Source organism: Chroicocephalus ridibundus, chromosome 16 (assembly GCF_963924245.1).
Source record: "Chroicocephalus ridibundus chromosome 16, bChrRid1.1, whole genome shotgun sequence".
Lineage (NCBI taxonomy): Eukaryota > Metazoa > Chordata > Aves > Charadriiformes > Laridae > Chroicocephalus > Chroicocephalus ridibundus.
Window position 1 is genome coordinate 2450505 of NC_086299.1, and position 17965 is coordinate 2468469.

Sequence of the window (17965 nt, forward strand, 5' to 3'; positions counted from 1 at the left end):
CCGTGTCCCACCACACCGACGCGCGAGGCCGAAGCAGCCCGTCCGTGCCGTGCCTGGGCAGAGACGGCGTGTGCCGCGCAGCTGAACTGGCGTTGCAGCCCCAAGTATTTATGCCGAACTATAAATAGCACACACACTCCGTCTCATGCTGTAGCGCTCGCTGCTGGACCCGCCACCCCCAACCTCCCCAACAGTTATGGATCTGTATTTATTTTTTGTAAAATTCATTGTGTCCGAGTCCTTGAGTACAGTTTAAATACCATCCTTTGAAACAAAGGCATTTTACATTTACAGATAATGTATTTTTATTCTCATAGGTTGTTTTTAAATTTACTTGCAGCAGTCAAGTTCAATAAAACATGTGACATAAATCTCTCTGTCCTTGAGGGGAACATTCCTGCAGCACGTTTTTACTACAACATTTGTCGTTCTAGGCCTGCGCTACGTTTAAACCGGGGACTTTCTGCCTCTCGGTGAGTAAAAGAGGGGAAGGGGAGCGAGCGCGGCCGCGATTTTGGGGCACGTGGGTCCCCTCGGTGATCTTCCCCCGCCCCGGGAATACCCAGGAAACGGCATCAATATCGCAGCAACCCTGGGCCGCGTTACTTCAGGCAAATATAAATCCCCACACCTAAAACAAGCTTAGAGCGTCCTCCAGCCCTTGAGATAAGATGTTTCAAGTTAAGTAACGGTTAAATTAGTTCAATGGTGAGACGATACGGGTCATACCCACCTTTAATGTGGCAAAGAAACAGCAAGTAGCTGTTAAGTTGCCACTCTGAGTAGCTTCACATTTGTTTCTTCGTTTGAGACCTGACCGTAACTTCATTTCCCTGCAGCCTGGGGCGGGAGCTTTGTGGGGAAGGGGCGGATGCACGACTGGAAAGAAGAAACGTGGCACAGAGTGGCTCCAGCCTAATGCTTTATTGTGTTTTGGTAGGAGGGACGCGCGCAGGCGGTCGCACTATGTTTCACAGTCTTCGGGAATTGTCGTTGTTATAATTAGCGACTGCTCGATCACATCCGCCGTAGAGAAGTTCTCGTTGGAGCAGAGTCTCTGCACGGGGATCTCCTCGGGCAGGGAGCCGCGGGACAGGGACTCCACGATCACCTCGGCCGAGCCCACCTCCAGCTCCGGGGGCTGCAGGGCCACCACCACGGCCTTCTCGTCCTCGATGATCAGATTCCGCAGCTTCCGCTGCCGGGGGTTGTAGTTCTCCACCCGGTCGTGAATCTCCATGTGGCGCCTCAAGTGAGCCTGCAAAAGGAAGAGGGAGGACGGGTGGCGCGGTGAGGGCCGGCGCCGCAGCTGCACGGGGTCCCTGGCGCCGGGGGAGGCCTCACCTGCCGCGTGAACTTGTAGCCGCACTCGGTGCATTCGAACTTCCTCACGCCCTTGTGCCGGCGGACGTGGACGCGCAGCTGCTCGACAGCTGAGAAGAGAAGCCAGAGCCCGTTGGCGGCGGCACGGCGTCGTACACGCTCGCAGTGATGCTGACCCGCGCCCTGGCAAGGACGGCACCTTCTAGAGCGCCGTGCGAAAGCTCGAGCCCCAGCCGTTACCTTTGAAGGTTTTCCCGCAGATCTGGCAGAAGTGGGGCCTCCCCTCCTGGTGCCGGCTGGCGATGTGCCTCAGCAGCGGCCCCTTCTCCGTGAAGCGCTGGTCGCAGAACTCGCAGCTGAAGGGCCGCTCCCCGGTGTGGGTCCGGTTGTGCTTGTCGAGGCTCGCTGCCGGTCACGGGGGAGAGAGGGGGAGAGCCGCGGGTCAGGGGTGCGGCACGCGTGCGCCCCCGACCCGGGGCAGGTATGAGCCGTGCCGCAGTGAAGACCACACACGCACAGTGCAGGTTATGGCTAGGAAGGCTTAGAAGCAGCACAAGCAGCAGCCTGCTCATCCAGGCTAACCATTTCTGGGGAAAACTCATCAATTTCTTCCTCTTTTGTGCTGCAAAGGTAATGGTGATGATAGGAATGTGCCTTCCTCAGCGTTAGCAGGCGCTCGTGAGAGCGTGGCTTTGCTCCCCGGGGAAGCAGGTCAGAGAAGGCAGGTTTCGCAGCGCGGCTGCTCTCTGGAGGTCCCGGCTGCCGGAGCGCAATGCTCAGCACTCCCAGCCCCGGGGGATACCTTGCGTCCTGAAGGTCTTGCCGCAGAGGTGGCACTGGAAGGGCTTCTCGCCGGTGTGCGTGCGCAGGTGCATGTTGAGGTTGGCTTTCTGCGTGAAGGCGTGGTGGCAGAACTCGCACACGTAGGGCCGCTCGTTCCTGTGGGCAGGGGAAACGTTACCTTCATCTCGGCCCCTCCGTTAGCTGCTGCTCCGCGCCCAACGTCCTTGTAATTAAATCCTGCCGCAGCCCATCTCAAACTGAAGTATTTTGGAGGCCCACAAATGCTTTTCTGCACGCGCGGTCTCCCGAGCTGATGCCTCCCGCCCCTTGGGTGTTATAACCAGCCCAGCAACCACAACGCTAAGGACGAGTGTGGCGAGCTGGCGCACACTTGCCACTTCAAGGACACGGATTAGCCAGGCTGATGAGCTTCAGCCATCGCCTGTATTACTACAGTCACACACTCGGAGGAAGTGCCAACTGTCTGCGCTGCCTTTGGAACGGAGAAAAGCAGAATGCTGGCTGGCACCTCACCAGACTTCTGGCAGAAGTTTGAGCCCAGCACCTTGGGAAAGGGGGTGCTTGCTGCCCTCCAGCCACCTCCTCTCCCCAGCACCTCCCAGCCGGGCCCCTGGGGAAGGAAGTGCAGCCAAGGTGAGGTAGGGGAGGCCACGGGTCACCTCATACCTGTGCTTGGCCTTGATGTGCATCTGCAGGCCGTTGCGACTCGAGGCCCTGTGCCCGCACTCCTCGCAGACAAACAGCTTCTCTCCCCGGTGCTTGAAGGCCTCGTGCAGGCGCAGCTCTGTCCGAGACAGAAAGCACTTGGAGCAGGTCGAGCACTGCAAGGCCACAGGAGAGCGCGGGGTTAGGCAGCTCGCCCGGGCATGGTTCGCAGCGTACGCCCGCAGCAGACCCGCTCGCCGCCCAAAACGCATCCCTCCGCCTGCCGCTGCTGCCCTGGAGCCCTCCCGCGGCAGCACCCCCAGCTCCGAGACGCATAATGGGATGAGGCAGCCCGACGAAGGCGAAATGCTGGTCAGTACTTGGGTCTATCAGCCAAAGAAATGATGACGGCGGATCCAAAAAATCTATTTCCAGCAGCTCTGTAACTCCCTGCCTCACTGAACAGAGACAGACAGGACAATGGGTGCCATTCTCTAGGCCAGGCCTGGGCACAAGACAATTCCCTCCCAAAAGCCCGCTGCCGCCCGCCCGCTCCCCTTACTGCGTGGGGCTTCGGCGCGCCGTGCAGCTTTATCATGTGGCTCTGCAGGTCCTTCTTCTGCATGAACTGCTGGGCACAGGAGGAGCACTGAAAGGCAGGAGAGCAGGGTCAGCTTCCAGCTGCCCCCCCAGACAGCGATTTCGGCGCGAGGAGAGGACCGGCACACGCCAGCACAAGGGGCTGGGGAGCGCCATTCTGATGCGGAACACGAATCACAGGTAAAGCCACAGAAAGCACCGGCTTTGGTGCCTCCGTGGAACACATTCCGGCTCAGAAATGGGGAACGACGCTCTCTCAGCGGGCTGCCGCAGGCCGGGGAAGGGAGCTGGTGCGCTTGGCTCCCCCACGGGGCCCAGCCAGGCTCAACCCCTCCTCCTCCTCCGCGCCAGCCTCCAGTAGCCGTTTGTAGGGATGCTGCTGACCTTGTACGGCATCTCCCCCGTGTGCGACACCATGTGCAGCCGCAGCTCCATTCGCCGCTTGAACACCTCCTGGCAGACCGAACACGTGAAAACCTGCAAGAGATCGGGGAGGCATCAGCTTCCGCAGGACCAAGAGTCTGACACGAAGCCCGCAGCTCAGACCAGAGCCTGGCGCTCAGGCACTGGGACCTACGAATTTTAACCTGCGCCCACAGTGATCTGGATCTTCTACAGTACAAAGAATATCTTTGTGCTTGAAAACAGACAAAATGAGAGTTGTCTGGTAAATCAGAAAAAAGCTGCTGCAATCCCCAGCAGACCTGGGGGGGGTCCTGGCTGCGGTACACGTGCTGCGCAGTGGTGATGAGGGTGGGGTTTTTTGGTAGCCAAGTGTGACGTGGACTGTGGCTGGCAAAAGGCTCTAATTTTGCTCCTGCAAAAAAGCACCCACTTTCCAGACCACTGGTGGCAGCTTCCCCTGCATACCTGCTCGGATCGGTTCATGCAATTTCTGGCTTCATGTTCCAGGAGATTCTCTTTTCTAAAATAACACTTGCCACATTTGGAACATTCAAATGGCTTTTCTCCAGTGTGTTTCCTAGGGGGAATACAAATGGAGAGCATCCATCACTGCCAGCCTGACATCAGAGAGGCACAAACAGGCCCGGTGAGGACACTGGGAAGGACCAGGCAGCTTTTACACGCCCCCAGCCCAATTATTCAGTCACCCAAAAGCTGCCTTTTATGCCAGCTTTGCTGATCCATCGCAGCGCAGTCAAGCTGTTGGTGCCCACTGTGCTCTGCAAAACCTCCATTTCGCAGGGCTACGGTTCGCCCTGCGCAGACGAGCGCAGCTGGAGCTCATGCCCTCTCTGCAGGCACCCGCTTTGCTCTCACTGATCAGCCCCGAAGCCCCGCACAGCACCCGGCCACACTGCTGCGCTCCCCGCAACCCAGGCCCACGCCCCCACAGCCCATGCTGATTTGGAAACCCCAGAAGGATGATTTGCCATCATCCATCTGCATCCAGCGTGTCCCCTGAAGGAGCCCCTCAACGCCTTCTCTTTGAGACAGGCTGGACCCCCGCCCCGTGAGCAGAAGCCCAGGACAGTCATCGTGGGTATTGGAGACACATGAACCCCCCCATCTCGCAGCAGCCTTGCCCCGGGGGGCAGAGGGGACCTCCCTTTCTGTCCCCGGGGGGCATCAGGGTGGTGAGAGCTGACGTTTGCCCACCCCCCGTGGAGGAGCGGGCAGGAGGGGGACGAGCCCCGTGGGGCAACACGGCACGGGTCCCGACACGCGAATGCAAGGGGAAGGAAAAGTCGGAGCGTTTACCTGTTGTGCACTTTAAGGTAATATTTGCTGAGGAAGGTTTTATGACATGTGGGGCACTCAACCGGCACCGCTGTACCTTTTCGGCTCCCCGGTGTCCCCACCGCCCCCGCGCTGCCGGGCGCTTTCCCCGGGGAGGGGTTCTTTTTGCTCCGGAGGGCCTTTTTCTCGGGAAGGGACTCGCCGTCGCTGTCCCCCCGCCCGCCGTCGCCCGCCGCCGCCTCCTCCGGGGCCGGGGGGGTGGCCTGCGAGGGAACAGGCGGCCGTCACCGCGCCTCCCCCGCCGGGCGGCCGACACCCCCAAACCCCGCCCGCTCCCGCCCCGTCCCCCTCACGCACCGCCTGCCCGCCGGGCTGTAGGGGCGCCGCGGCCGCGATGTCGGCCCCCTCCGGGCGGCTGGGGGCGGCGGCGGCGCGGCGGGGCCGCTGGCGGGGGCCGGCGGGGCGGAAGGCCCGGCAGAGCGCCACGGCGTCGGGCACGCCCAGCTGCTCGGCGGCGGCCAGGAGGCGGGCGCGGTTATGGGCGGTGAGCGCCAGGCGGCCGGTGTAGAAGAAGTCGAGGAGGAGCTGGAAGGTGTCGGCCAGGCCCTCGGGCAGCGCCACCGGCCCGCCGGGCCCGCGGGCGCGGAAGAAGCGGGAGCAGCTGGCCAGCACCGGCCAGTGGGCGCGGAACTCCCGCCCGCCCACGCCCAGCGTCGCGTCGCAGAACTGCCCCGCCGCGCGCTGCCGGTTCAGCTCCCGCAGGACGCGGACGCTGTGCGCCGCCGCCGCCGCCATGGCCGCGCCGCTACCGGACCCTGCCGCCCGCTGCCATCTTGGTAGCGCGCCGGATATGGCGTCAGCCCGCGACGGCTGCCGGCGCGCCGGAAGTGACGCACGGGCGCGGCGGCCGGGAGGGAACGGAGGGCGCCTCGGGGCCCGGCGGCGGCGGCAGGGCCGGGCCCCACGTCCCCGGCGGGTCAGGCGGCGGCCAGGCGCCGCGTGTAGCGCTGAATCGCCATCTGGAAGTGCTCGGGCGTGTTGAGGTGCGGCCGCAGCAGGATGATGAAGGCCTTTGGGAGGAAGTAGCCGCCCAGCAGCGCGCCCAGCGTGCAGAGGGAGCTCAGCACCCGGACCGCCGCCGCCACCTGGCCGCGCAGGGCGCCCTGCGTGCAGAGGACGGTGGCGGAGCAGGCGAGCTGCAGGAGCAGGCTGCAGGTCAGGCACTTGGCCTCGTTGTAGCTGGCGGGCAGGTCTTTGCCCGCGTAGCTGAGGGCGAAGCAGCAGGCGCTGAGCAGCACGGTGTAGGCGCTGGCGGCGGTCTGGCTGGCCGAGGCGGTCGGGCCGCACTCCAGCACCACCCGCTCAGCCCAGGCGCCGTAGTCCCGGCGCGGCACCGAGGGGCTGGCGGCCTCCGCGGCCAGGCAAAGCACCGCCTGGGCCGCCGTGCTGGTGGTGATGAAGAGCACCGGTCCCTTGCGCCGCTGCCAGGCCTCGTAGAGGGCCGGCCAGCGCACGTTCAGCTTGAAAATGCAGATGATCTGGAAGGAGCGCGTTGCCACACAGGAGAGGAAGACGGTGAAGCAGATGGCTAAGAGGGGGAGCCGCAGCAGGCATGTGGGCCAGGTGGGCTCCCCAAAGTGGCAGAAGAGGCTGCTGCAGGCACAGGCCAGAGAGCCCAGCATGAGGAAACACATCTTCCCACCCGCAGACTTGACCACTGGCGTGGAGGCGTTCAGGGCGAAGAGGACGGCCAGCCCTGCCATGAGCAGCATGAGGAGGATGGTGGGGGTCAGCAGTGCCCAGGAGATGGGGTCGGACCAGGACAGAAACTCGATGGTCCGGTTGAAGCAAGCTTCACTCCTCATTGGGGCCCACTCATCTAGCCTGCAGGACTGGCAGTTGTAGAGGTCTGCGGAGGACACAAGCCCAGGTGGTGACAGAGGCACCTTGCACACCATGGACCCCGGTAAGAGATCTGCCACCGTGCAGCACCCTGCCCTTACAGCCCTGTGGGCTCTCTGCGAGAGCTGCCCACTCCTTGCGTCCTACTCCTTCCCCTTGCGTCCTACTCCTTCCCCTTGCGTCCTACTCCTTCCCCTTGGGTGCTTCGAAACCTTGGGGCACAGAGGGGGCTCTCTTACCAAAAGACCCCCTCCCAAGAGTCCCCCTAGCAGACTTCCCAAAAGTCCGTCGCTTGGGTTGAGAGGTGTGACGCCGGCAGGAGCTCAGCTGAGCGAGCAGAAGCTGAGGGACGTGTGGGCTAGGGGTGCGAAGAGGTTTGTGCCTCCAGCAGTAACCCGCAAAGGCCAGGGAGGGTCTGCAGCAGCCTCCCTTCTGCAGGCTGGGGTACGGGACAGTAACGTTTGGGGGCTCCCTGCTCCTGCTGTTACCCAGAGCTGGCAGTTTCTGCTCCCGTCAGCCCAAGTGTGGGCTAAGACTGCCCTGAGTGACCAGCTGCCAGCAAGGGGTTTTTCATTGTGACTGTGAGACAGGAGATTCCTGCTGCCTGCCTTGGGCAGGCCACATTTCCATATGCCAGCTGCTGGTGACCGTGTGGTGTGGAAGCCTCGAGTGCCATCTGGGGCACAAAGGCAACCACTGGGTTGAATTTCCCTCCCGGAGGATGTGGTGCAGGAAACTGCTGTCGGGCCGGATGTCCCTTGTCCCCTGGCCACAGGAGAAGGGGCTCTGTTGGCGCTGCCTTCGCTGTCTGTTAGGGCCCACCTGTGGGCAGCGCTCCCCGGAAAGCGCAGGGCATGGGCTTTGCATACCCACGGGTAGGCAAATGGGGGAGTCAGATCGACTGCGTTCAGGTGAGGTTTTTACTGACCACAGGGAGGAAGAGAGAGTGGGAGGGAAGAGGCTGGGGGAACAGTGAGGTGGAAGCAAGGAGCTGATGGGAGGAGGAGGCAGGGTGTGGGCAGGGGAGCCAAGCGGGAAGGAAGGGGAGGGCGCAGCCCCCCGGGGCGTACTGACCCGATCTGTTCAGGAAGGTCCCTGCCGGACAGGCCACACAGCTGAAGCAGCATCGGTGGCGGCTCCGCTGCAGCCGCTTCTCCCCAGGTTGACAGGCCTCGGAGCACACTGAGGTGGGAGCCTGTCAGGAGTGCATGAGGGTCAGGCAGGCGAGCGGGGCAGGCAGCAGGACACCTCGCTGAGCGCCAGGCCCCGGCCTGGCAGCGTTTGGGCAGCGTGCTGCCGACTTTCAGGACAGACAGTGGGCAGGAGCCAAGAGCTCACCACATTGTGGTTCTTACAGAGGTGGTAGGAAAATGAGACTGTCTAAAGGTAAAAGTCTTTCTGGTTTGGTTCATGTGCCCTGCTTTTCTGCTTTTTTTTTTTTTTTTTTTGGAAGGATGAAAGCTAATCCCCATAACACAGATCACCCCCCCCCCCCCAATACCACCTCTGTCTGCCCTCATTTCTGTCCTGCTGTGGGGAAGTACCCCAGAACTTGTGGTGTTGGGGATGCAGCTGGCTCAGCAGTAAGCAATAAATAAGATGTGGATGGAGAACGGTACCTGGCGATCTTTTGTGTGCCACAGGATTTTGCCCTGGTCAATGCTCAGGCTGTCAGGGTTCACACTGAAAGTCCCTACCACATTGAAAGACCAGCTTGGGCCACTCCAGTTCCACATGATGATGTTGTAGCCTTTACGAATGTCCCCGTTGGCATCAAAAGATATGTGGCTCTTGTACAGGGTGAAATTTACTTGCTTGATTTTTTGTAGGAGCTGTAAAACAAGAATAAGAGAAGAGCCCTTCCCGATGATGAAACTCCCACTGCCAAGTGCCCTGTCTCGGGAGGGAGACGTGCTATAGGGAGGGCCCCTTCTCTGCTCTGGCTTCTCTTTGCAACCCCCAACAGCTAGCATATACCCAGCTGCAGGAAATCCCTTCCAGGTTTCTGTGAGGGGCTGGCAGTAGAGGGACAGAAGTGATCTAGGTCAGGGATCTGGGTCTGGGTCTAGGTCCAGGGTGCTTTGCCTGTGACGGGCGGCTGAAGCCCACAGGGCTCTTCAGCTGGGACACAAGCCTTTCAGGGGGACAGAAAACCCCTAGGCACAAGGGGAAAATCCTTCCCCGTGAGGACATATCCTCGTGTATCCTCTTCCATAAGGAATATCCTTCTTCCTGTTGCTCTTACCTGCCAGGGATAGACTGTGCCTTTGCTGCACACCCCCGAGGCGCAGCCCAGCAGGTCGTGGAGGCCGTGGGCCACGGTGTACACGGCTGAGTACACGTTGAAGGAGGCTTGGGCATCGTACATGTCGGGGACAGTGGCAAGCAAGCGGCAGCCAGTGCAGCGCTGGGTGCAGTCCAGCTGGGCGTTCCCTCCGATTCCCCCGCCTGCCTCCGTCCTGCCAGTACATTCGCCTGCAGCACTGTCCTCTGCTGCCTTCCAAGCCTCAAAGCGCTGCAGCATTGCGGACTCTATCTTCTCAACTGACATCCCAATCACCGAGCCAATACTCTGGATGCCAGGCACCTGCCAGATTGTTCGGGCTAACGACCAGTCTTCGGAGCCCACCCACACCATGCCCGTGATGTTCCTCTGGACCACCACCTCAAAGAAAGGGTGGACACTTCGTCTGTTGGCGAAGACAACAGTGACATTGACCCTGATGTCCTTGAGGATTCTGACCAGGTTGTGGAGCTCTGGGCTATTGGCATCTTTGTTGATGGGGATGATGCCTCGGTAGGCAACGCACACGTCGCTTGCGGTCAGCAGCTTGTAGAGGGCGTTCAAGCCATCCCTGCCGTAGGCGTTGTCACTGCCCAGCAGCGCAACCCAAGTCCACCCAAACCGCTGCAGCAGCAGAAAGATGGCCTTCACTTGCTGCCTGTCGCTGGGAATGGTGCGCAGGAACGAGGGGTAGAACCGCTTCAGGCTCAGTGTCTCCAAGGTGGCTTCATAGCTAATCTGCAAAGGGAGACAGGAGAAGGGGGGTTGCGCTCTCCCAGGCAGCGGCACCCCAGGAGCTACCGGCACAGGCAGCCCGTCTTCTCCTGAAGAGACTTGGGGCTGTGCAGGCAGCAGACCCAGAGCTAAATGTGCTGCTGCCAGAGAAACTTTTGGAGGACAGCAAAGCAGCAAAATTCCTGCCTGCCAGCTGGGAAGAGCAGGGAGGGGCTGCAGTTCCAGCTCAGCCTGGCTCCTCAGCTCCGAGCCCATCCTCCCTCCGACCATTACTCCTCGGGAGCCCTTTTCTCTGTCTGCCGGGGGAGCTGCGCTTACCTCTGGGACGAGGAAGACGCCGAGGATGGCCGCTGTGGTGAGGGCCAGCCGGGTGCTGTCGGGCCCGATGACGGCCACCACCTCGGGCTCGTAACGGTGGAAGGTGGGGAGCACCTCGACCTGCCGGCCGCCTTTCCGTATGAGGGTGCACAGCGTGGCGTGCAGGTTGGCAGCCTCCGAGCAAGTGTCGTGGATGTCGTAGCCCAAGGTGATGTTGGGGAGGAGGCTGCTGGAGTTGTTGATCTCCTCCACGGCGAAGCGCATGGCCTGGGACAGGCAGTAGCCGTGGCTCTTGAAGGCGTCGGCGCTGCGTGAAGGCAAAAGCGCTTGTCAGGGAGGAAAAAACGCGGGTTTTGGGGGGAAACAGGGCGGTGAGGGGTACTCACCGGTCGCAGCCGTGCACCAGCGGGCGGGCGGCGGCCCGCGGCGGCGAGGTGTGGATGGGGAAGAGGCCGGCCAGGCGGTAGTGGCCGCGGCCGGTGCCGCCGGCGGCGGCGGCGCAGAGGCAGAGCAGGGCGGGCAGCAGCATGGCGGGGCGGCGCCGGGCGGCGGGCGGCGCCTCTTAACGGGGGGCGGGCGGCGCCGGGCCGGGGGGCGGCCCCGGAGGAGGCGGAGGGAGGCCGTAGGCCGCCATGCCCGCCCGGCGCGGCCCGCCGTCCCGCCGCCCCCGCCGGGCCGCATCCCGCGGGGGACGGGCCGAGGCGGCCTGGAGGGAGTTCGCCGCCTCCTTCGCCCGCGCCGGGATGGTGCTGCCGGCCGAGGCGGGCCTGGCGGCCGTGGAGGCGGCGGAGGGCGCCGCCGTGCTTCTCCTGGCGCCGCGGCAGGTGGGCACCGACCGGCCCCGCCGCTCCCCACCGCCCCGCCGCCGACTCACCGCCCTCTCCCCCGCAGGTGCTGACCTTCACCGGCAAGTGCCGCCTGCGTTGCCTCTACGGCGCCGTCCGCCTGCTGGGCTTCGCCGTGGCCTCGCATCAGCCGGGGCTGCCGGTCTTCTCGCCGGCCACCCACTGCGCGCTCACCCTAGAGGCGCTGCCCGCCGACCGACCCACCGCCGCCGACGTCCGGCAGCTCCGCGTCGCCGCCCGCGCCGCCATGCGGGCCCACAGCGTCCCCCGCGGTGAGTATCAGCCTGGGGGGATGCGGAGAGCCGCCGGCTGCGGGCCGCCATTTCGCGTGCGGTGCCGGGGGGGGGGGGGGGCGCCATTTCGCGTGCGGTGCGGGGAGGCCGCCATTTTGCGCGCGGTGCGGGGCGCCACCATTTCGCGCCGCCCCCGTCCGTGGTGGCGGTCTGAGGGCGGCGCTCTCCCCCCGTTGCAGAGGCGCGGGTGAAGGTGATGGCACGGTTCTCCCCGGAGTGCGCCCTGGTGCTGCTGGAGCACCTGGACACGCCGGTGACACGGTTCCTGTTGAGCCACCCGCCGCTGTCGCGGCTCTTCGAGCCCCAGGTGAGAGCCAGCGGGCGTCGTGGTGGCCACTCCGCCCTGGGCGGCAGCGCCGATGCCGTGCCTTCCCCAGAGCAGGCCTCACGCAGAGCGAGAGGCGAACGCCCCGCTTAGCACGCCTGTCAGTGTCCAGCAGCACAGCTACAGGGCCTCGCACACGCCTTGCTGAGCGTTTTTCCCCCTTCGATAGAAAAAGGAAGAATCCAGCTTCACGCCAGAAGATGCGGTTCTGGCATCTGTTGGCATCGTGCAGTGCAGCCCCGACCGTGGGCTGCTGGTGTCGGAGAGCATGTGCCTGGCCCTGGAGGAGCTGATCCAAGCGTGCTGTGGTGAGTGTACGCTGGGTGAGGCCGGGGGCTTTAGTAGTCTGAAGAAAGGAAATTCACAAGGTTTTTAATGAGTTAAAGTTAGGGAGAGCGTGCCCTGTGACAGGCACTGATTGAGGGTCATGGTTTTCCCCTAAAGAGTGGGAGTCTTGAGCTTATGCATCACCTCCGGTGGGTTTTTGCCTCTGCCACCAGACAGACGACTTGCTGCTGTGAAAGCACTTCCCTGATGTCAAAACACCCCCTTACTTATCCAGCCACATCTAAAATACCATGAGCAACTGGAGTTCATGCACACTGGGTTGTAGCGCTAGGGCTTGCTTCTCATTTCAGGAGCCGTTTCCTCTTGCACTGATACACTTCACGTGCTTCTCTCTAAGGGATTTTTTTCCATTTAATTAAAACATATCCTGGTTAGACCACAGAGTCTTGTAGGGTTTTGGGGACTATTTTTTTAACAAATTCACATAAACAGGGCAGATCAGAATAACTGACAGCATTGGTCCATTGCGGAGTATGTTTGTTTTTCCAGTGGAAGATGAAGGTGTTCCCGTGGTTCTGGTGTGTGGTCCAAAAAACACTGGGAAATCGACATTTAACAGATACCTAGTGAATCTGTTACTGAATCGGTGAGTCTTTTCTCGATCTACAAGTTTTTAAGTACTGCATGGGATTTAGGAGAAGGAAAAACTGCCTGCCAAGATTCTCAGAAAAGCTCTTATGACTGGAAGGTGGATGTCTTGTAAAAACAAACGAAAATTCAGAAAAATAGGCATTCTTATCTTGGATTCCTTTCAGAACAGCTGACTACTGAAGTATTTCTATTGAAACTAAAATTGCTGTCTTGGAGCATGTGAACTAACTGGGCAGCAAGCAGTTAGGGTTCAGTAAGGAATGGGGAGTTATAACGCTTAAAAGCATGGAATAAGTTATAATTTCTTAGTGTGTTTGAAGGTTCTTGGCAGAGCAAGGTGTAGAAGCTTATTCTCCTGACCAACGCACGCTTAAAATAAAGATTATAGTTTGTAAATCTCAAATGGCTGGTCTCAGGATGCCCAGTTAGCACGGGAGCTATTGTAATATAATAATGAACTGTAGGTGAGCCTTTTACATTCTCGCTTAATACCCTCTTGAGTGAGGGAAGGAGAGAGACAAGTGGTGGTTTGATTGTATTTGAGAATTTAATTTTGATGACCTGGAACAAAATCAGATTGTGCTTCTGATGTGTTCCAGGTCATGTCCTGTTTCGGTTTCTAGTGGATGCTAATATATGGGCTTCTTTCACTGCAGCCTTCCATCGGTTGAATATATGGAATGTGACATAGGTCAAACCGAATTTACGCCGCCTGGATGTGTGTCTTTAAGTCACATAACGGAGCCAATTCTTGGTACGTGTTTTGCCATTTTCTGCAGTTGCCAGAAACCTGTTTCATTTCCAGAAGGTGCTTTCTGAGTAGAGGCTGTACTTCAGGGGAAGTTGCCACATCTGGCAAAGGTGCACATGGAAAATAAAACAAAGGCTGTTAAAGTTTTTCTTGCTAGGGGCATCTAAGCTTCGTGTGAAAATCTCCCTAAACAGCACGGAGCTGTTCTCCCTGCCAGTCTTTTTTTTCTGGTTTTCTGTCTCCGAAGAGAGGAGATAGTTGTTTACAAGGTGGTGGAACAGGCTGTGGCATGTCCAAGTGGATTTTCAGCCTTTCAGATTTGAAAGGTGTCTTTGGGAAAATCTTTCCCAGTGTTTAGCATCCGTAGATAAAACCAGCTTGAGAAATACAAAGGGAATCTACGTAGGCTGGGGGCTGTTGTTACCAGCGTAAAAAAAACTACAGCCAGAGAATTTGCTGGTATCTGTGGTCTTGTGGATTTGGGTCGCTGTCTAAAAAGGATATGGCCAGACTGGTGTGGTTTTTGGATGGTCTGTCATAGAAGACTGTTGTTTTAAAATTCATGAGTGTGTAACCAGTGATTTAAAACAAGCAAGAAAAAAAAATCACCAAAACCCCAAAGAAGACTCCTAGCATAGGGTCTTGCAAGTGACAGAAAAGTTTCTCTGTAGGCACGTGCTGCACAAGGACTGTTGGCGTGTGAAAAGAGGGCAGATTATTTTGGAAGGGATTGTATGTCGGTGCTACAGGGATGGGAGTTGTTGATAAGACTCACTGAAACCACTAGAGGTTTGCTGCTTGCTTTTCCAGGTCCACCGTTCACGCATCAGCAAACACCACGCAAGATGGTGTATTACGGACAGACAAGTTGTGAGCAGGACACGGAAAGGTACCTTGATGTCGTGAAGTATGTGTTCAGATCCTACAAGAAGGAAGTGCCTTTAGTCGTCAACACCATGGGCTGGGTGAAAGGTAAACAGGATAAGTGTGTTCTCAGGAGGCGGTGCGGGAGGAAGATAACAATGGTAGTGGTACACCACCACGCTTTCCAGAGTCCGGAACCCAAAAATACAGCTTACCCGCCTTGAGCTAGTACTGGTCTTCTGTAATCGTGTTCCGGCCTGTTTATGTAGTGGCAGCAATCGTGTTTTCTCTGCTCTCTAAAGGTGAGGGGTTGCTGCTTCTGATTGATATCATTCGGCTGTTGTCGCCCAGTCACATTGTTCAGATGGATGTGTACGACTGGAAAGCCATGGCTCCGCTCACCCCGGAGTACGTCCACCTCACCCCTGGCCTGTACACCAAAGGCAAACAGCAAGCCAAGTGCAAGCAGATGGGGACGAGTGGAGCGGAGAACTGGAAGCCCTCTGAAGTGGGGGCAGATGCCTTGGCTCCCGAGTATAAGTTGCTGTACGTCCATCCGGAATTCCCTCGAGCAGGGGTTGCAGGTGAAGTGTAAGTAGAAGGTTTAGCACTGCGCGGTGGTTAGTGGGCCTAACAAAATCATAGATAGTCCTGATGGTAAAGGCTCTTGCTTTGCTTCGGCCTCGAGAGCTCCATTAAATTGGTCAAAGCCTATTTGTTTATGTATTAGGGAGTTAGGTTTGGGTTTTTGGGATGTTTTGTGTAGGGTTGGGTTTTTAGGTTGGCGGGGAGGGGGTTGTTCCTCTCTACTTCCAGTGACTGCTGATAGTTACTTTTACACTGGCACAACTTCCACTTGGAGTCATTGGATATTATGTCTCTTATTTTCTAATTGGGAGGTTCCTTAACCATTTCTTACAGACCCAGATGGTGATTACATTATTTCTTAATTTTGCTGATACTTTGAACATCTCTGAAATGTTTCTTTTCCTGGATCTTGTGTCATTCTTGTCAATTTTAAGTGCTTTTTTTGACTTGGCCTTCACTAATGATGCGTTTAAGAAAACAAATGTTTTACTCTGTTTTGCGACTGACTGACTGGGGGGCGTGTGGACACCAGGGTTGGAGAAGGGAGCCATTATCTAATAACAGACTTTGTTAATACCATCCTTGTTAATTAATGCCTTTTTAGAGTTGGAACAATGCCCTAAATGCTGTGATCCCTTAGAAGTGGTAAAAACATGGCTCTAAATTTTCTTCTGCGGTAGAAGTTTTAAAAACTAAACTTGTGTGAAATAGGGGCTAAAACTGCATGGCGTCCTCGGGACTCTCGGGGTGGCCGGTTGGAATGGCTGTGAGGGGGCGCGCTGCCTCTCCTTGACTTGCTGGGGTTATTTTTCCAGGCGCGTGCATAGTGGCATCTTGCGGGACATGGCCATCCTGGGTTACCTGGGTCAGCTGCAGTCCCCAGACATCGGGGCGGTGCTTCCGCTGCACAGTCTTGTGCCATATCAGGTAAGTGAGTGTTTTTGAAAGGCTTGGGGATGTTGCAGAGAGCCCGGCTCGTAGTAATTGACAGTTCTGCTTCTACTGCAAATGTTTTTCGGAAGAGGGAAAAACGCTCTGTAATCTGCGAAAAGATAACGACTGTTCGGTGTGTCTAGAAGTGAGATTCTTATTAATGTCAGTGTGGCACCTGTTGTCTGTGTGTTCAGTTGGTAGTGTCGGAACTTGTGTTTGCTGCGGAGATAATGCCTGTCTGTAGGTGTGGGTTGGGAGCTCTCGGGTTTTGTGTACTTAGCAGTATCTTATCTCCAAACTCAATTGATGTTGAGCTGATGAAGAGTTTTTTGGGTTTTTTGTTGTTTGTTTTTGTTTTTTTTTTTTTTTTTACCCCCTCAGGTACCTTTCAGTGCTGTCGCGCTCAGGGTTATTCACACCGACGTTGCTCCTACCAATATCATGTATGCGGTGAACGCCAGCTGGGTCGGGCTCTGCAGGATTCCGGAGGAAATCAGATGCCAAACGGACGGGCCGGTCTTGCTGACACAGACACCGGTCTGCGATTGCCTTGGCTTCGGTGAGCCAGCCCAGGGAACCTCGAGCTGTGCTCTTGCCTCTTGTGTTTCGACAGCTAGGTTGTGGAGTGACGGAATTGCCTGTTCTTTCAAAAACAAGTGAAAAAATGGGGTGAGATAAAAGCATGGTGGTGTGTTCTCTTCTGCTACAAGCTGTGCTTCGACTCCATTGGTTTTCCCTAACCTGTGGTAGCAGCTGTGGGGAATGTCACTGAGCGGCGCCTGTTGTAGCTTGCTGCTCTCTTTCATAACTTGACAATTTACTTCCTTTCTGGATTTACGATCTCAAAGCAGATGCCAGGTGGCTTATGCAAAATTCCTTCACTTGCCTGTTAGTTTCCTTCTGTGACTCACTTTAATATTACGCTTCCGACTCGGGGTTTGAGCCTGAGCTCCCCCAGTTTCTGTAGGAATGTGCCAGTGAACAAGGATAGGCGGTTTGGGAAGTTAGCCATTCATGTGTGTGCTGAGATACTGAAAAGCGGGTTACAGCGGTGCAGGTTGTTCTCAAGATGTGTCTCAAATCCTTCTCTTGGCTCTAGAAGAGCCATTTATTCGAAGAGCTGTGTCTGGTTATACAGTGTGAAATGATCGGGTCGAGTTAGACTGAACTTTGCGTGTATTTGTTTCAGGAATTGTCCGAGGGGTTGACATGGAGAAGAAGCTTTACCACATTCTGACGCCGGTGCCTCCGGAGAAGCTGAGGCTGGTGAACTGTCTGCTCCTTGGCAATATTGCGGTCCCAAACTGCGTCCTTGTGGGGCAGGTAGGAGCTGCGCGGGCAGAGGGTGGGAGCTGGCTGAGCTCAGGCTGCCTGGCGGGTTTTCCTTTCTGATTCCTGAGGCTTCTGCATGCCCAGAGATGTCTGGGCATCAGCAGATGGTTATCTCTCTAGGAAATTGTCCTTAATGTGTAGAAACAAGGGAGAGGAGAACGTTCTTCTCATGTTTCAGATACCGGAGCGGGGTTGGTTTGGTGACAGCTTGCTCCTTTCCACCAGTCAGCTCTGCCAGTCTGTAGCGGAGCGTGCTTCCCCTTCCGTTGGAGATACGAGTTCTTAAAGTTTTGTTTTTCTTCTTTCCAGCAAGGGGTTGAGGGAGAGATCCCCTATGTCACATCTGATTATAACTACAGCATCTTGGGGGCTGGGAAGCTGAGAAAGAAGCATTTCAAGAGGAGGGATAACACGTTCAAGTGCGATAATGCCTAAAGCCATGGGGACCTTGGACTGCGGGATTTGTTTTGCGAGAGCCAGGTGTGGTGACAGAAGCCCTGGTGCTACCAAGCTCTGAGACCCCGGGCAGGTGTTGGGTGTAGATAACTGCAGCATGTCCCATTTTATAATGTTTTATACTTTCAGTATGTATTTTGGTGTTTTGTAATAAATATCTATTAAAAATATTGGTTTGGCTTGAATTTTTTCCTCGGCCTGCGTTGACTTGGACACGGCTGATGGAAGCAGGGGTGGTTATCCCGCCAGCGCGCTCTGCCGCGCGTTGCAGCAGTTTCTCCATGTGGAGCCCAGCCTTCGGTTTGCTCGGGATTTTGGAGAACGACC

The 17965-nt window shown here is 57.6% G+C and overlaps 3 protein-coding genes across 4 annotated transcripts; 1 reads left to right on the plus strand and 2 right to left on the minus strand.

The window, feature by feature from the left end:
- Nucleotides 1-909: 909 nt before the first annotated feature.
- Nucleotides 910-5949, minus strand: ZBTB48 (zinc finger and BTB domain containing 48). The gene is made up of 10 exons (XM_063354093.1): nucleotides 5431-5949; nucleotides 5095-5336; nucleotides 4243-4354; nucleotides 3757-3849; nucleotides 3335-3421; nucleotides 2794-2948; nucleotides 2126-2262; nucleotides 1564-1728; nucleotides 1345-1433; nucleotides 910-1258 (listed from the first exon to the last, which is right to left on the minus strand). Exons 1-10 carry the CDS (start codon nucleotides 5866-5868, stop codon nucleotides 965-967), a joined length of 1812 nt encoding a protein of 603 aa, XP_063210163.1. The 5' UTR covers nucleotides 5869-5949; the 3' UTR covers nucleotides 910-964.
- On the minus strand, nucleotides 5929-10841 carry TAS1R1 (taste 1 receptor member 1). The gene is made up of 6 exons (XM_063354091.1): nucleotides 10699-10841; nucleotides 10313-10619; nucleotides 9221-9997; nucleotides 8595-8807; nucleotides 8050-8170; nucleotides 5929-6982 (listed from the first exon to the last, which is right to left on the minus strand). Exons 1-6 carry the CDS (start codon nucleotides 10839-10841, stop codon nucleotides 6051-6053), a joined length of 2493 nt encoding a protein of 830 aa, XP_063210161.1. The 3' UTR covers nucleotides 5929-6050.
- Nucleotides 10601-17808, plus strand: NOL9 (nucleolar protein 9). 2 transcript variants are annotated; one of them, XM_063354092.1, is made up of 12 exons: nucleotides 10608-11136; nucleotides 11204-11429; nucleotides 11630-11757; nucleotides 11945-12083; nucleotides 12613-12709; nucleotides 13371-13468; nucleotides 14276-14437; nucleotides 14632-14920; nucleotides 15733-15844; nucleotides 16232-16409; nucleotides 17040-17173; nucleotides 17492-17808. In XM_063354092.1, exons 1-12 carry the CDS (start codon nucleotides 10945-10947, stop codon nucleotides 17615-17617), a joined length of 1881 nt encoding a protein of 626 aa, XP_063210162.1. In that variant the 5' UTR covers nucleotides 10608-10944; the 3' UTR covers nucleotides 17618-17808. The 2 variants fall into 2 exon arrangements, 1 of the variants encoding a protein (XP_063210162.1); XR_010073521.1 differs by lacking the exon at nucleotides 17492-17808 and having other exon boundaries at nucleotides 10601-11136; nucleotides 14632-14913.
- Nucleotides 17809-17965: the final 157 nt, after the last annotated feature.

Coding starts and splice junctions, on each gene's coding strand:
- TAS1R1 (XM_063354091.1), bottom strand. CDS start 10,841: ATGCTGCTGCCCGCCCTGCTCTGCCTCTGCGCCGCCGCCGCCGGCGGC. Junction 10,620..10,698: donor CTGGTGCACGGCTGCGACCG/GTGAGTACCCCT, acceptor GCCTTCACGCAG/CGCCGACGCCTTCAAGAGCC. Junction 8,171..8,594: donor GGCACACAAAAGATCGCCAG/GTACCGTTCTCC, acceptor CACTCCTGACAG/GCTCCCACCTCAGTGTGCTC.
- ZBTB48 (XM_063354093.1), bottom strand. CDS start 5,868: ATGGCGGCGGCGGCGGCGCACAGCGTCCGCGTCCTGCGGGAGCTGAAC. Junction 3,850..4,242: donor GCATGAACCGATCCGAGCAG/GTATGCAGGGGA, acceptor GATCTCTTGCAG/GTTTTCACGTGTTCGGTCTG. Junction 1,259..1,344: donor GCTACAAGTTCACGCGGCAG/GTGAGGCCTCCC, acceptor TTCCTTTTGCAG/GCTCACTTGAGGCGCCACAT.
- NOL9 (XM_063354092.1), top strand. CDS start 10,945: ATGCCCGCCCGGCGCGGCCCGCCGTCCCGCCGCCCCCGCCGGGCCGCA. Junction 13,469..14,275: donor CATAACGGAGCCAATTCTTG/GTACGTGTTTTG, acceptor TTGCTTTTCCAG/GTCCACCGTTCACGCATCAG. Junction 16,410..17,039: donor CTGCGATTGCCTTGGCTTCG/GTGAGCCAGCCC, acceptor TATTTGTTTCAG/GAATTGTCCGAGGGGTTGAC.